This window comes from Perca fluviatilis, chromosome 12, assembly GCF_010015445.1.
Source record: "Perca fluviatilis chromosome 12, GENO_Pfluv_1.0, whole genome shotgun sequence".
Taxonomy (NCBI): Eukaryota; Metazoa; Chordata; class Actinopteri; order Perciformes; family Percidae; genus Perca; species Perca fluviatilis.
The window spans coordinates 8,214,396-8,230,972 of record NC_053123.1 but is presented as its reverse complement, the minus strand read 5'-3'; the positions used below and the strand labels follow the sequence as shown (position 1 = coordinate 8,230,972).

The following is a 16,577-nucleotide window of genomic DNA, read 5'->3' as shown; positions in this document are numbered from 1 at the left end:
ACAAAAAAAAAATAAGATGTAACAATCGAGAATCAAACCGTGACCTTAGAATCGAAATGAACTGACTGGTGGACATTAATAAGAAATAAACAATAAATACAGAAGCAAATACGTATATACAAAATAGCTGTTTAGCATAAGAAAAAGGAGGCTGAATGGGTTGAGTGCAGAATGCAAAAAAATATATAGTATATGCAACGGGCAGATGTATAGTCCAGGATGACTGTTACATTATTTTGCTGTGACTTTGGGTTAATATTGGTACATCTACACACCTGATTAGCCAATCATTAATTTATGAATGTATGTAGAGATGGTCAAGTCCACAGTCTAACCATCTTCTAATGGGTACCTTCAGCGGGATAACACACCATGTCACCAAGCGCACATCCTCATCAAAGGGGTTAAACAAACGTGACAAAGAGCTCAGTGTACACCAATGGCCTCCACAGTCACCAGACGTCAATAGAGCACCTTCGGAATGTGGTGGAAAGGGAGACCTGCAGCATGGATGTGCACCCAATAAATCTATGATTCATGGGGCTATCACGTCAACGTGCACCCCTATCTCTGAGGAATGTTTCCAGCACTGTGGTGAATCCACGCAACTCTAAAATACAAGTTGTTCTGGAGGCGAAGGGGAATCCTACCCTGCAGTAGAAAGGGGTACCCGGTAAAAGTGGCTGCTGAGTCTATAGACCAGCTTAAGATTCAGACTGAACATGTACAATCAGAAGCCAAGTGAGCACAGGAATAGAAGTGTTAGGCAGAGAAATAAGAGAGGAGACCGGAGTTGAGTGCAAGAGAGAGGGGGGAATAGGGGTGTGGTGTTGTGTGTTTGTGTGTGTGTGTGTGTGTGTGTGTGTGTGTGTGTGTGTGTGTGTGTGTGTGTGTGTGTGTGTGTGTGTGTGTGTGTGTGTGTGTGTGTGTGTGTGAGAAAGAGATTTAGAGAAATGGAGATGCTGAGAGTGAGAATGAATTTGGCGTAGTCAAAAAAAATATGTTTCTCTCCACATTTTGTCACTTCCTTTCCAGAGTTTTGAAATGGTAATGAGTGCTGGTATTTGCATAATGTGCCTTTCCTCATCCCTCTTTTTCTACTTACCCATGCCCTCTTCTCCTCAAATTGCTGCTCTCCTGCCATGTCTCTCTCGGTCTGTCTGTCTGTCTCTCTTTCATCGTCTCCACCCCACCCCAACCACCATCCATTCATTGCATTTATTTTACCCCTCTCTCAGGTTCTTAAGTGCTCATAGATAATTCACAACTCCAAATAAAGATGCGCTGTTCGGTCAGAAAACAGAAGCCGGCCAACAGGTCTGCCCCTTACTGTGTGAACAGCTCTTCATCCTTCTTACTCAACTTGCTCGCCACCTCACATTCAGCTAAGCCTTAATATCAGCGCTGTGCAGGCAGAAAATGTGCACAAAGCATTAAGGCTACAAAAAAAGAAAAAAAAGACAACTGTCACGTTGCTTGACAATTACCAACGCTGCACACCAGGCCCCCGATGAAAGGAGCCATAACGAAGCCCTTCTGTGAGCTACAGAACCACTTCTGGTCTACATTATCTGTCACTTCTGCTCTCCTCTACTCATCTTCTTCTCCTAATTTGACTTCCTATCGCTCCCCAAATCCCCTCCCCTCCTTCCTCATCGCTTCTCTCACCTTCCCCTCCCTCCTCCTCCTCCTCCTCCTCCTCCTCCTCCTCACTCCCTGCAGTGTCTGTGCTCTGACAGTTATGTGCGAGTGGAGCGTGGGCTGCTGCTAATTTGTGCAGAGTGGGAGAAAGCTGTTTTGGCTTGGGGAGAGAAAAGCCTAGTTTAGGCTTTATGCTGGGATGGACGGACAGACATGGTACGCAAACACAAACACACACACACATAAATGCATGTTTGTGTAGTATTTAACTTCCTCTCCATCTCCTAATGTCACATGTGCATTCACAGATACAAACAGATGCTCAAACCCACTTTCACATCTAAATGTGGAAGTGACTCTGAAAGGTGCCGACTTATGTTCCTCTTAGAGTAACTCCTCCTGTGCACAATTTACTCATCCTGCTTAATATGCACCCAAAGCTGTCTCCAACAGCATCCCCGTCCATCTCCCTCCGCATCATTTTCAAATTAGTCATTCTCTCGGTTTGATCGGCTCATTCTAGTTTTGATCCCAAAAGTATCTGTAAAGAAATTCACACATACACATAGACTGGTCCATGGTCACCTGCTCCGACTGCCGCTGTTGCCGTCTCATTAGTTCCTGTGTTGAAATGGACTTCACAGCAAAGGACAAACACACACACACACACACACACACACACACACACACACACATGCACAGGAAGTGCTACTGTTGCTCTTGGCACCCAGTTAATTAATTCTAACACATTTCATGAATGTGTTAATAAAGCATTGTACTGTTCTTATTCCAATAAAATGCTTATTTTGGCAGGCATTTAAACAGTTTAGTTATTATTAGGGCTGTACCAAACTCTGAATGTTTAAAGTATTATTTGATTCAGCAGTTCAGACCAATGATTTGACTGTGGAAGTTCACAGTGACCAATCAACACCTGATCCACTACTACAACGCCGACCTAGAGGCCTTGACTTTCGCTACACAGAGTGGAAAACCTTCTGCAGTTTCTCAGCCATAGCAATACAATCTGTCCATTGGATTTGTTTTAATGATATTAACATTTAACCTTCATTTTGTCCACGGGTCAAATTTGACCCATTTTCAAAAAGTTTCTATATCAGATATAAAAAAAAAAAAACATAACCAGGATGGTTCCATACAACGTTCTTCACAAGTAAAATACATAATCAGTTCACTACTTTCATTGAATTTGGGTGTTCTATTCAATTTTATTGCATTTGAAAAAAAAAATTATAAAAGAACATTGAAAAAAGTGACTAAAATGTGGGAAAAAGCATCAAAAATGTAAAAAAAAAAAAAAAAAACTTCAAATAAAGCGCAAAAACAAATACATCGTAAAAGCTTCAGAAACGTCGTAAAAGCTGACAAAAGCATCAGGGAAAGCGACAAAAGCGTCGAAAAAGACAACCAAAATGTTGAAAAAAATCCGGACCCAGAAAAAAAAACTGAAAGTTGCACGGTCGACGGGAAGACAACACGAGGGTGAAAAAACAGTGGGCGGTGAGCAAAGGCTTTGAATGAATTCCAAACTTTGATCATTTCTTAGGTGTGTTAATAACTAAAGTAGCAGAGAAACAATTAAGGAAATCCATTCAGAAGCCACAGCTGCACAACAGTAAAAATAAATAAATAAAAGTCACTGACTTTGAAGAACCACTCAACCCGCGTCTGTCTCATTCATTTCACACAGCTGTCACAGGTTGATCTCTGGTTGCCACCGTTAGCAGAGAATCCCGGCTGTATTATAGCTCTAACACTTTATCTACAAACCCTAGAATAAGAGCACATTACTACCAAATCAAGTTACTTTCAGTTTCACTCGCCCACACATCTCTAACAGAAAAGTGTGAACCTTGCTGTTAAAAAATGTAAATGCAAGTAAGTGAGAGCTGGGGTAAAAGTGTCTAAGTGTACATGCATTATTCTTTTTTGAGTGACAACACTTGCCTTACCGGCAGTACAATACTCTTCTATCTTTGCATCATAGTTTTCAAGAGGAATCTTAAGGTAATTGATGAACCCAGTCTAAAAATTGGGTATATTTTTTCTTCTTCTTTTTTTGTCAATAAATTTAAGTAATGCTGTTTTTCCTACATTTATGAAAAGCTGACCTCCAAACTTCAAATCCAAAAAAGGATTCCACTGCACAAACATGTACAACAAGTACCAATAAAAGAAATCAGATAGAGCCCCGCGTCCTGCATGTTTCTATGTGTTGTGTGTGTGTCTGTGTGTTTGTCTGTGTGTTTATGCAGTTACATGTGTCACTGCTGCAAGCAACGAAACATGCTATTACCGGGCTAAGGCTCCAGGTCTTGGCAACCATGTCAATGACATCACTGCTGCATCAGCATGACCTCGCGCCACATGGGACAAACATACCGCTTGTGGGTTGATGACATGCTGATGTGGCGTGATCATCCCATGTTCCTGTCAACGAGAGCGCGAAGTTCCAGCAAAATGTCTCGTGCGCTTGTCATGTGCGGTGCGAATTCTAAAAGGAGTCGGCCACTGAATAATACATCGCGTGTAATAAAAACAATGTGCGACGTCAGCCGGTGGAAATGATTGCATGCTCAGGAGTAAATGATAAGTTTCCTCATAAACAGACACTGACAGAGAGTGTTCCTGAGCCATACATTAGCGAGTTTAGGCGACCACTGAGTTTGAATTTAGCACTGACGTTGTGCAATCACCTGTGGTGCATCACAACAGTAAACCCAAAGAAATGACTGCGTCAATCACTCAGCGAGTGGGTGTATTTCTGAAGGCTCGAGTAGGGAAGCAATAGAGTGTAGTAAAAACACCAGACAGGAACACAGAAAACAGATCCAATCTGTTAACAAGTAAAATCTTTGGAAGGTCTACACACACACACACACACACACACACACACACACACACACACACACACACACACACACACACAAACACACACACACACACACACACGTCCTACCGAAATGGTTGAGTGCACCTGGTTTAAGAAGTTCCACAGGCTGTTCGTTGCTGGTCAAGCCACCTGTCAGAGAGTAGGAAAGGAGGTCTTAAATGTGGTTCTCAGTAATATGGTATCAAAATCAGCAGTTGAATAGATTCAAACCATTAACATCAGTCTACAGCTCCTCAGAAGGGGAGGTATAGACGACTGGGCAGGGATACGGAGAAACGAAGAGGACGAGGACGAGTGGGAAACGAGAGAAAACAAGCAACAGAAAGTGACAAGAACAAACCAGATGTGTACAGTAATAGGATATCTTTTCAACAAAGTCAGAGAGAGAGAGAGAGAGAGAGAGAGAGAGAGAGAGAGAGAGAGAGAGAGAGAGAGAGAGAGAGAGAGCGCTGTGGAACAGACAAAGTGCTCACACATCACGAGCCAACAATTCCGACAACCAGAGGGGCTCCGTTTATAATCGTTTAAACCTTGGAAAAGTGGCTTACTGAAACACCAAAATAATTCTTAATTATGTCTTGCCTATGCAATATTGGATTAAGATTTATTTCAGCCATCTTCGCTAGTCCACATTAGTGAGAGTATTAGCATTTGCATTAGGATGCTCATGAAAATTGGGAACGGATTACAAAATCCCCATAATTTGGTGAATGATAAAAGAAAGTGTTCACAAGCAAGGTATCACAGCGCTTACTTAAAGTGATCAGCATTTCGGATCACAGGCTTTCTGTTTGTAATAACAATGCTAATCCGGCTTCAGCTATGACAACCTGTTGGAAAGGCTCAGAAACGTATTCACTTCAAAATGACACTAGTTGCTCTTGTCAATAGGTTGTTACATGTTTTAGATGATAATATAACCAGTACCAGAAACATATCAGTGCTAAAATTCCTGAAGGACCTACCAATAAATGCCCTGGAAGGAAACCCACTCAGACTAATCTTCTCTTCTTCCCTATTCCCACTACTCTCCACAAATTGCTGCTAAAAGCCATGTTTTCAAGAATTCTCAGTTATTACAAATCTGCACGGTTTTGTAAATAACCTTTTGACAAATTGAATAATCATATTTTGAGAGAAAAGAAAGACACCCAGGGTAAATTGAACACAATATGTGTGTGTGTGTGTGTGTGTGTGTGTGTGTGTGTGTGTGTGTGTGTGTGTGTGTGTGTGTGTGTGTGTGTGTGTGTGTGTGTGTGTGTGTGTGTGTGTGTGGGGCTCTGTACTCCAGCACATTGGATTTGAATAGAAAAGTGCTGACTTCCAGCCTCGATGTAAGGGTGTTTATATCCACATCAGATGGAGTGTGTAGGGAGTTTTAGGAGCAAAAAGTAGTCGGACAAGTTAACACAAATGTAGATATATTCATCTTATTTCATCTATTTGCGCTTATACTTTGTGGGTAATGACTAGGCTGAAGTTTACTCTAAGGTACATCAGTACAAGACTCTGCAGCCCTGCAGCCATCAGGCTGCTGTCTCACCTTCAGGCTACATCCACACTACTACTTCCTTTTCATTTTTTAAACTGGGTTTTAAAACAAAAATGATCTCCCTCCCCACAAGCATTTTAGCTCCATTTGGTTCTGAAACTTATGAATTCACACCTGCAAACAGCGAGGCTGAAATGATGTAATCGCTCAGCCTACATCGGTTTATCCTTGAGATTGGCAGCTGGTCCGGTTGGTGGGGTCAGTAATCTTGCAATTATCGCCACTTTCACAAAGCAGACTTTCTTACAGTCACATATTTCAAACTGCATATACTCAGTGGGTGTCAGCGCAGACACAGCAGGCTGTATTCAGAGTTCAGTTAAGAATGTGTGCTGTAGACAAGCAAATATTGCCCAAGTCTAAAACTGATAAACAACTTACTCAAAGACAGCAACACTTTTAAAATGAAAGTAAGCATGACTGCGAGTCTCTGTCATCGCCATCATCCTCGAACCAGAGGAGACGGGTGTGTGTGTGTGTGTGTGTGGAGCGGGGGGGTGGGGGAGTGTGGTGGAAAGGAAAATGTGAGAGGAGACCATGTGCTGCGTCACACATCAGCAAGAAGCAGCACATGACATACCCACAACTATGAATTTTGTTTTTCTGGGTTGCTAGGCGCTAATTTTAGCCTAAGCAGACTGCTCCATGATTAATACATGATGGAGGGAGGGGCTGAATTAAATATTCATATCGCACACACAAAACACACACCAAACCCCATATTCTTGAATTCCGTGTTCTCGGCGAAGCCTGCTTCCTTTGTGTCTTTGACAAAAGTAGACGCTAGCACACAAATCCCGTCCTTATTTGCGGATGGTGAGGGAGAGACTTAATGGAGACTTTCTCCAAAAGATGGGAAGAAAGGAAGAAGAGAAGAGGTTGCTGTGTTGACAAGAGTATTCAATGAAAGCTTAATATGTGTGCGAATGTCTGTGTGTGTGTCTGTGTGTGTCAGTAGGGTGGCAGTGGCAGATGGCAGAAAGACGACACCAGAGCTTCATGGGCGAGAGACAGGCCGAGCAATCTCTCTGACACACACACACACACACACACACACACACACACACACACACACACACACACACACACACACACACAAAAAGGGAGAGTTGAAAGTGTAAACGAGTGTTGTGTATCTTGCCTCTGATGCACTTAATAATGGCCACCAACCCTATTTTTTATCTTGCTCTTTGGCCCCCTTAAAACGTTTGCAAGGACTTGCGTCACGGTAAAGACGGACAAAGAAAGTGTTGACAGAAAAAGTTGTAGATGTGCATACAAATGTGTGTGTGTGTGTGTGTGTGTGTGATACGTGTTTTTTTTATGTGTACAGGGTTCGTATCTCACGGACACCAGGCAGGTTTAATAGGTTGTCCACCCTTGACTGAGCAGACGCCTGGGGAGGAAGACAGGTCAAGGGCTCTCTCGCCCTAACACACAGTGATGAGAGAAAATCTCCATGGAAACCACCACAAACAAATATGTAGAGCGAGAGCGAGACCCTTGTACAGGGAAGGAACAGCGTTCTTTTAAATCTCATTTTCCTGCTTACAAGGCGGCAAATGAATGCTGAATGGCCCTACTGGAGTAGGCTAGTTGAGAGGTGACAATTGTTAATGAGATCAGGTAAAAAAAATAAAACAGCAGAGGCCACAAGTTCTGTCAGTTTGTCTTCATACATTTCAGCCATATTAGTCATTCATAAGGACTGATAGCCTGAGTTAACATCCTGATATGCTGCTGAGTTTTTGCATTTCATTGTTAAATGAATATCTTTGGGTTTTGGACTGTTCATCAACCAAAACAAGCAATCTAAAGAAATCACCTGGAAGCCTGAGAAAGGTATTTTTCACCATTTTATTTTTTTTTTTACAACATTTTACACACGTAATGATTTATCTAAAAGTAATTGACAAATTGATGGCTCGGAAATCAGCTCTTATTCTGATAATCACCATAGTCCCCAGTAAGTCTGGAGATCAAGCTGGTCGCTTAAAATTACCAGGCAAATTTGGGGCATTTTAGGCATTTATTAAACAGGACAGCTGAAGATGTGCAAGGAGAGAGAGACGGGGAATGACCTGCAGCAAAGGGCCGCAGGTTGGAACTGAACCTGCATCATTGACTGAGCCTTAGTACATGGTGTGCCTTAGTGCATGGTGTGCACCACGTGAGCTATCCAGGCTACCCAAATTTCCAGTTATTTTACTGTTTGAGTAGACCCCCTACGCTTCAAAGAATATTGTGTGAAATTTGTAAACCAATGGTTTTGGAAAAATCAATATCATGGTGTCATCACTACAAGTTATAATGGCAATCCATACCAGTAGTTCAAAATCCATGTTGGTTCCAATTGGTTAATCAATGGGATCTCTCTGGACAACTAGGCCTATGTGGCTGACAGTATGTCATCACTGGTCTGGTTTTCCCCGCCTCGCTCATGATTTACTCCAAGGCCAGCCATAATGGATAGGGTGCCTGTATGCACGGTCCACTCTGCAGCAGACACTGTGTATGTAGCCACGCATTTGCCTGGAAAGCACTCTTGTCCGGTCTAAACAAGGCACTTATCCATCCTGTCCAAACCACCTCACTATTATCTCAGAGTTTGATTGAATAGTTACTCTACAGTACAACTATTATCTGCTGTTACAGCGGCAACAACAGATAAAGTTCAAGAGAGATGAGATAGAGAGGTTTACTACCTCTCACAGCTCCAACCTTTTACTCTGCTTGCAGACTGGTTAGATGGAAAGAAGGGTACTTGAAATAGCATGCACTTATAGCATGAAATCAAACCATAATAAGAGATGTATTGCAGTAACAAGGGGTATGATTGTTGTTGTTTTTTTACACTATTTAGAACAGTGTGTGGTGCATCATTAATGTATGTAGCAATATGTTATTATGTAAGTATAAGCGATGTCCTGAAGCGTGTTAATGCTGTGCGGAGGTGTGTGTAGCAAAGCACAATGGAGGACACGGTTACTCTGAGAGTCATGTGGACACTGATGGACAGTTTTAATGCATTGACCTATGTGACCTGTGACATATGCATGCCCCTCAGCAACAGTTAAGCCTACTTACCTCCCCCGTGACATGTAGGAATATATGTACATAAACACTGAGAACAAGTACATACATGCCTCCAGGTCCAGGCAGGAAAGTGATTTGCTCTTTTTTACATGTGTCATATTCCATTAGTAAAAGCCTAGATGTGTTGACAGACTTCCGTGTGGACAGACATACGTGATCACCACATGGAAAAGGAAGAGACAGAGTGCCAAGTTACCGACGTCTGGCAAGAAGACAAGTTGGCTCCGAGGCTAGCAGGAAGCAGGAGTGCCTGCTTCAGTGGATACACACCCGGTGTATACAATGAGTGAGGAGAACCCTTCCATGATGCAAAAAAAAAGATACACAGAGCACGCATGAACAGTGTTAGAAACGCACTTGTACACAAAGGCCCACAGTGCCGTTGAATGTATACACAAGCACACACCTTTCTTCCTGTTACTGGTGACCATGAAGGTGACGAGTCACCTTGTTCAGGGCCACCTTTACCTCCTTCGGACTTCCAATTCACCACAACATTGTGCCAGCCACGCCAACCTGTCTAAACTCAGTCTGGTGTATTCTGAGCCCTCGATATATACACGCCTCAGAGCTCTGCCACCATCCACACTGCCAACTATGCCATCCTGTCTGCCGAGGCTGCACCAAAATTGCCCTTCTGCTAAAATCAAACTCTGAGCCAGTCGGAGAGTGCGCCAGCCACGCCAACCTGTCACCGTCACTCTAAACCACAAGATAACCTGCCACGATGCCAACATATGAGGAGATTTGTTCCAAAATGAGAGATTCATTGCTTGAGTGAAAGCTTAATTAACTACTTTTTACATGTTAATATCCAAGTTCACTACTCGGGTTCTCAAAGAAAGTGGATGCATTCTCTCAACATGGCAGATTGCTCGTGGAGATTTAAGTTTAATCTCATCTAGTCTTTTGAAATCATTTCTTTACTGTACATGATGATGGTTGTTCATAAGAACCATATTAAAATATGAACATCCTACCACTGGTAGGTGCCAGGCTGTAAAATATGTCCCGCCCCACAGTAGAAATGACATAATGGGAAACCTTGGTGGAACACAATTTCCATTTCAGACACCAGCATCTATCTATTGAGTGTATGTACCATCACTTTCACGGTTTGGCCAATGTATCGGCAAGTTAGCTAGGTAGCTTATTGCAGATCTATGGTACCGGTGTTACAAACTAAATGTTAGGTCATTTAGAATCAGTGACACCATTACATAGGTTTGTCCACTGGAGTGCAATGAATTTTTAACTCTAAAAAAGTCCCGCTTAGTATGTCTCTTGGTCACGTTTCAGTAAAAAAAAGGGATATGTTAAAAGATGGTTTATGTTATGTGTTCTATCGATCAATATATCATTAGCAGATTTCTTTATCTCTCAAATATATATATTGGCCTCAAAAATCCAGCATTGGTCGGGCAATACTACAAATAATACAATCCTTCTAAAAAAAAAAAATTAACAATTTGAGCAAACAGAGCCTAGGTTTGGTCTATATTTAAATAATTATGTTTGACAAATGCAAGCAGTAACAGCCAAATAGTGGCGTTTAAGGTTTTTATTTCTGTATATATTCTCGAACACATCACTCTAAACTGCACACACAGAGGCAGAATTCCTGGTTTGTAATACGAGTGAAATACATAACAGCGGATCTGATCTGCCTTGTTCTAGTGCTTAGACGTTCATTTGTTCGAGTGTGTATGCAGGACCAAACCCATGTATAACTTCTCACCGCCGCCATGCTAAAAACCACTTGTTGGTGTTGCGGCCATGTTTACCAACTACTCAGCAATTCCTCTGGGCATTTTAAACCTACGAGACAAACCACAGCCTTTGACTTTATTTTTACTGCTGGACCTTTTAAGGTTTTTTGTGCCTGTCTGTGTGTACGTGTGTGTGTTCCTGTGTGTGTGTTTGTGTGTGTGTGTGTGTGTGTGTACTGATGCACATTTGTGTACGACTCAGTTAGCATGAAGAGGACAAAGAAAGACAATTTAGGTGTTTGTGGTCAAATTCAATTCAAGTGTAAAATCACAACAGAACTTATCTCAGGACACTTTACAAGTAGGTCTAGACCACACTATAATTTACAGAGACCCAACAATTCTCCCCAAGAGCAACTATTTGGTGTAACAGGCGCGAGGAAAAACTTCCACAGAAAAATGGAGAAACCTGTTCCCCAGTTGGGGGGTGGGACAGAAATACAACATACATACAATGTGTATTTAGTGTATGTGTGTGTACATGCATGCTGTAATTAACCAGGATTAATTTATTGGAAGTACGAGTGAAAGAAAAAAAAATCAGTTACTGATGTGCGAATGTAAAATAATTATTGTCCCACTTGTTATCAAGTTAAATGTGAAAATGTATCGCTGTATAGATTTTAGGTCAGATGGGCCAGCCCTTCTATCCATCACTCTCACTGAGCCTCACACACACACACACACACACACACACACACACACACACACACACACACACACACACACACACACACACACACACACACACACACACACAAACAATAACTGTTCAGAAAGAGGGGCCATGTGGCCTGGCAGCAGGCAGGCAACACAAGGTAAGTCCATAGGGAGACAGGAGATCCCTGTGATACATAAGATGAGTGCTGCTGCGCGTGCGTGCATGCGTGCGTGCGTGCGTGCATGCGTGTGTGTGTGTGTGATTTCACAGCTGAAAGGGCTAAAAGTGTACTAAAAGGAACATAGGCCTCAGTAGAGGTGTGGAGGGGTCACTGGGTATAGAGAAGGGCCTTTCTGTTTGTAAGAGCATTACACATGTGGACATCACATGTTAGATTCCACTTACTGGTTACGCAATAGGTTCCAAATATTGTAATATACACTCACCTTAAAGATTATTAGGAACACCTGTAAGATTTCGCGTTAATGCAATTATCTAATTAACCAATCACATGGCAGCTGCTTCAATGCATTTAGGGGTGTGGTCCAGGTCTAGACAATCTCCTGAACTCCAAACTGAATGTCAGAATGGGAAAGAAAGGTGATCTAAGCAACTTTGAGCGTGGCATGGTTGTTGGTGCCAGACTGGCTGGTTTGAGTATTTCAGAATCTGCTCAGTTACTGGGATTCTCACCCACAACCATTTCTAGGGTTTACAAAGAATGGTCTGAAAAAGGAAAAATATCCAGTATGCTGCAGTCCTGGGGGGCCAAAATGCCTTGTTGATGCTAGAGGTCAGAGGAGAATGGGCCGACTGATTCCAGCTGATAGAAGATCAACTTTGACTCAAATAACCACTTGTTACAACCGAGGTATGCAGCAAAGCATTTGTGAAGCCACAACACACACAACCTTGAGGTGGATGGGCTACACCAGCAGAAGACCCCACTGGGTACCACTCATCTCCACTAAAAATAGGAAAAATGGGCTAAAATTTGAACAAGCTCACCAAAATTGGACAGTTGAAGACTGTAAAAATGTTGCCTGGTCTGATGAGTCTCGAATTCTGTTGAGACATTCAGATGGTAGAGTCAGAATTTGGCGTAAACAGAAAGAGAACATGGATCCATCATGCCTTGTTACCACCGGGCAGGCTGGTGGTGGTGGTGTAATGGTGTGGGGGATGTTTTCTTGGCACACTTTAGGCCCCTTAGTACCAATTGGGCATCATTTAAATGCCACAGCCTACCTGAGCATTGTTTCTGACCATGTCTATCCCTTTCTCTCATGGCTACTTCCAGCAGGATAATGCACCATGTCACAAAGCTCAAATCATTTCAAATTGGTTTCTTGAACGTGACATTGAGTTCACTGTACTAAAATGGCCCCCCAGTCACCAGATCTCCACCCAATAGAACATCTTCTGGATGTGGTGGAATGGGAGCTTCGTGCCCTGGATGTGCATCCCACAAATCTCCATCAACTGCAAGATGCTATCCTCTCAATATGGGCCAACATTTGTAAAGAATGCTTCCAGCACCTTGTTGAATCAATGCCACGAAGAATTAAGACAGTTCTGAAGGCGAAAGGGGGTCAAACACGGTCTTAGTATGGTGTTCCTAATAATCCTTTAGGTGAGTGTATATGTATGCAAGTCTACGACACATTAACATCACTAAAGCAAAGTACAGTCTCTGTGTGTGCTCCGGGCTCTGCCTCCACAGTACAGAGGACGCCACTTCTTTAGGATTTGAGAACATCTGCAAAGTATCTGTCTCTATCAGACTTTACCCTAAATACCCCAACCACCTGTATCACTATTGCACTGAATTTTAGCCCAAGTGACCTTTCATCCGAGACAAACAAAAGTCGACAATAAACGTGCAAATCCAAACATTAACAGGTTTGCGGAGGGGTTCCAAAGAGTTACAGATCACATTTGGTCGAGCTCCGTGAAGACGAGTCAGCAAACTTCCCAAACTGTAATATCCCAAGCATCTCGGTTTGTTTAGACCAAAGCAGTGATTACTTGTTGTGGCTGTGTTTTCAGACTATTTTTAATAGCATGTGTGCTTTGCTGACCTTGAGAGTGACAGAAAAAAAGATTGAGTGAGAGACTCAAAGGATGTGAAGTTAACAGAAATGTCGGGCTAGATTTCAACTCTGAATATCTAAGCTGCATACTTTTGCCTTTTAGCCTCTGAGCCAGCATTATACAAAAATGAAAGAGACCAAACGGCCTCTTCTGAAGGAAACGTAGAGCCTTGATACCGCCGACTGCACTGTATGCAGACGCCATCAGTTTAAAAGGCAAGACTGGGGCTACAAGGTTCATGATAAAAAAAACATGATTATTGCCCTTTAAAGGTCCCATGACATGGTGCTCTTTGGATGCTTTTCTATAGACCTTAGTGGTCCCCTAATACTGTATCTGAAGTCTCTTTTCCGAAATTCAGCCTTGGTGCAGAATTACAGCCACTAGAGCCAGTCCCACAATGAGCTTTCCTTAGGATGTGCCATTTCTGGGTCTGTAGGGGTGGGTGGGCGGGCAAAGCAGAGAAAGGGGAGGTAACCTTGCTCCTTATGACCTCATAAGGAGCCAGATTCCAGATCGGCCCATCTGAGCTTTCATTTTCTCAAAGGCAGAGCAGGATACCCAGGGTTCGGTTTACACTTATCGCCATTTCTAGCCACTGGGGGACCATAGGCAGGCTGGGGGAACTCACATTAATGTTAAAAAACCTCAAAGTGATATTTTCATGCTATGGGACCTTTAACTATCTCTGTCTCCCCTCACTTCTTCACTATTCCCATCCAATTCTGTTGCCCTGTCACAGTATCTCACACTATACTTGCTTCTTCTACACTGAGTTTTACCTTGTAGAAAAAAAGGCTGCATGTTAAAAAAAGAGTGAGAAAAAAAACAGACTGGACATGACTAGCTAGTTCCATCACCAGGCTGTAAACCACTGGAGTTAAGTACACCTTTTTGTGTCTTACAGTCTGTTTTTAAAAGCTGTGTTCAATGTGTGTGTCAATGCCTGGAATATGGGTGTGATTCCCAACACGTCCAGTCATGTTGAATCCTATTAGGTGTGTGTTGTCCCCACCAGCTTCACAGGATCACAGCGTGCTTGTATGTGTCTGAGGCCTACAATTTGACATTACCCAAGATCTTTACGACTCAGTACAGCATGTGCCATCGACAAGAACTCATCAGCCAGAATGGCTAAGCAAAAGGGGCTGATGAAATTCAGTTTGAATTGAGGATTGTGGATATTCTAAAAAGTTAAAAGTCCTCAAGATTAGATTAGAGTTCCGTTTTAGGCAGAGTGGAAACAAATGAACGCCAGCCCTGTTGAAAACACACGCTCGCTTGCTTACACACACCTAAACCCACAAACACACACACACTCCAGACATTATAAGAGGACATGGTTAACTTCACAAGTCCACCAACAAATCCATATAACAGTGTGGTCCACTTTTGGCAATAAAAGCAATTGCAACAAAGACATTGTTGTTATGTTGTACAAATCAATATTTCCCCAGCGAGGAAAGGCAAACACTCATACAGTTTTGTTGTACAGTGCTGGTTGCCTGTGTTCCAAACTTCCCTTAAACTTTACAGAAAAAGTGGGAGTCAAAGAAACAGAAAAGAAAAAGCAAGGAGGTTTTTTGAGGGTTTGAAATAGAAAAAGGTGCAGTCCAGCCAACAGAGACACAGGGGAAGACAGAAATGACATTAAGTCAAGTAAGCAAGGAGGTGGACCAGAGGGGGTTGTCCCAGTGTCCCACAGCCTATAGGACGGGGTCAGGGGTAGGGTGTCACACTTCACATCTTCTAGGAACAGCGTGTGTTGTGACTTAAATAAATAGCATGAAACTGCCACTCATAGATCCTGCACTGGTAGGGTGGCGACTCATCAGGTTGGATAAAAATCGAGTAGTTTGTAGGGGTGTGCAAAAGAAAAAATTGATTCACGTTCGTATCGCGATTCAAGCTCTACCGATTCAAAATCGATTCATAGAATTCCAAAAATCGATTCAAATTTTTTTATTAGATTCTGAATCGAATCTTGAGCCTAAAAATCAATATCGAATCGTGACATTTTCTGAATCGTGCACCCCTACTAGTCTGCTTCAATACTGACCTTTTAATAAAAATATGGCAATGTTACACAGTGCTAATTTAACACACTTTTTTTCTCCCAATACCTATTCAGATGCATAAACCAATGCCGAAAGATGGTCACATCTAATACCAGAGTTCACTTTGCTTTCTTTTGATTTAACCTTTGTATACATCACTGTTTGGAGCTGATTCTAATTATTCCTTTATGTGTAAGGTAAAATGAGACCGTAAAAAAACTAAACCTTTTGGTATACCGTTTCATGATACATGAAAAAAATGTCAACACATCTGTATTTGTTTTGTGTTAACAAATGACAGACAAATATAATTTAAATTCCCAAATGTAGGCGCAGCAATGTTCTGAGCAGCCAAGCATCAGTATTTGTCTCAGTGATGATTCTAATTGGTGCTGAAGCACAGTGCTTGTATGAAGGAGCCAAGGGGGGGGGTGCTAACATCATTTTAGTTCAGCAGCTGATGGCCTCCTTCTCCTTGTCTGCCAGCTCGGTTTTGTTTCCAACATCTGTCTTCACCATCCGCCAGAACGGGTCCGATCAGTAGCTGTCCCTCACTAATAAAATGCATCCAGAGGGAGGAAGAAAAAGCTTCAAAGGCATTCCTCCAGTTGACATGGGAGCCTCCACAAATCCCCAGGTTCCCTCCTGTCTCCATTTTCAGCACAAATACTCCCTGTGTGTGTGTGTGTGTGTGTGTGTGTGTGTGTGTGTGTGTGTGTGTGTGTGTGTGTGTGTGTGTGTGTGTGTGTGTGTTCACACTCCATTCCCCTAAATCAACTCGCTCTACCCTAAT

The 16,577-nt window shown here is 42.5% G+C and overlaps 1 protein-coding gene across 6 annotated transcripts in view; it reads right to left on the bottom strand.

The window, feature by feature from the left end:
* Window positions 1-16,577, bottom strand: part of hdac4 (histone deacetylase 4) — a 145,199-nt gene that overhangs the window by 84,926 nt on the left and 43,696 nt on the right. For 5 of the 6 annotated variants that reach the window (XM_039817948.1, XM_039817949.1, XM_039817950.1 and 2 more), the window contains one exon: window positions 4,622-4,684. The exons of the other annotated variant lie outside the window; for it this stretch is intronic. In XM_039817948.1, the coding sequence (XP_039673882.1) occupies window positions 4,622-4,684 (63 nt within the window). The remainder of the gene's footprint in view (window positions 1-4,621; window positions 4,685-16,577) is intronic. 6 annotated transcript variants of the gene reach the window in all.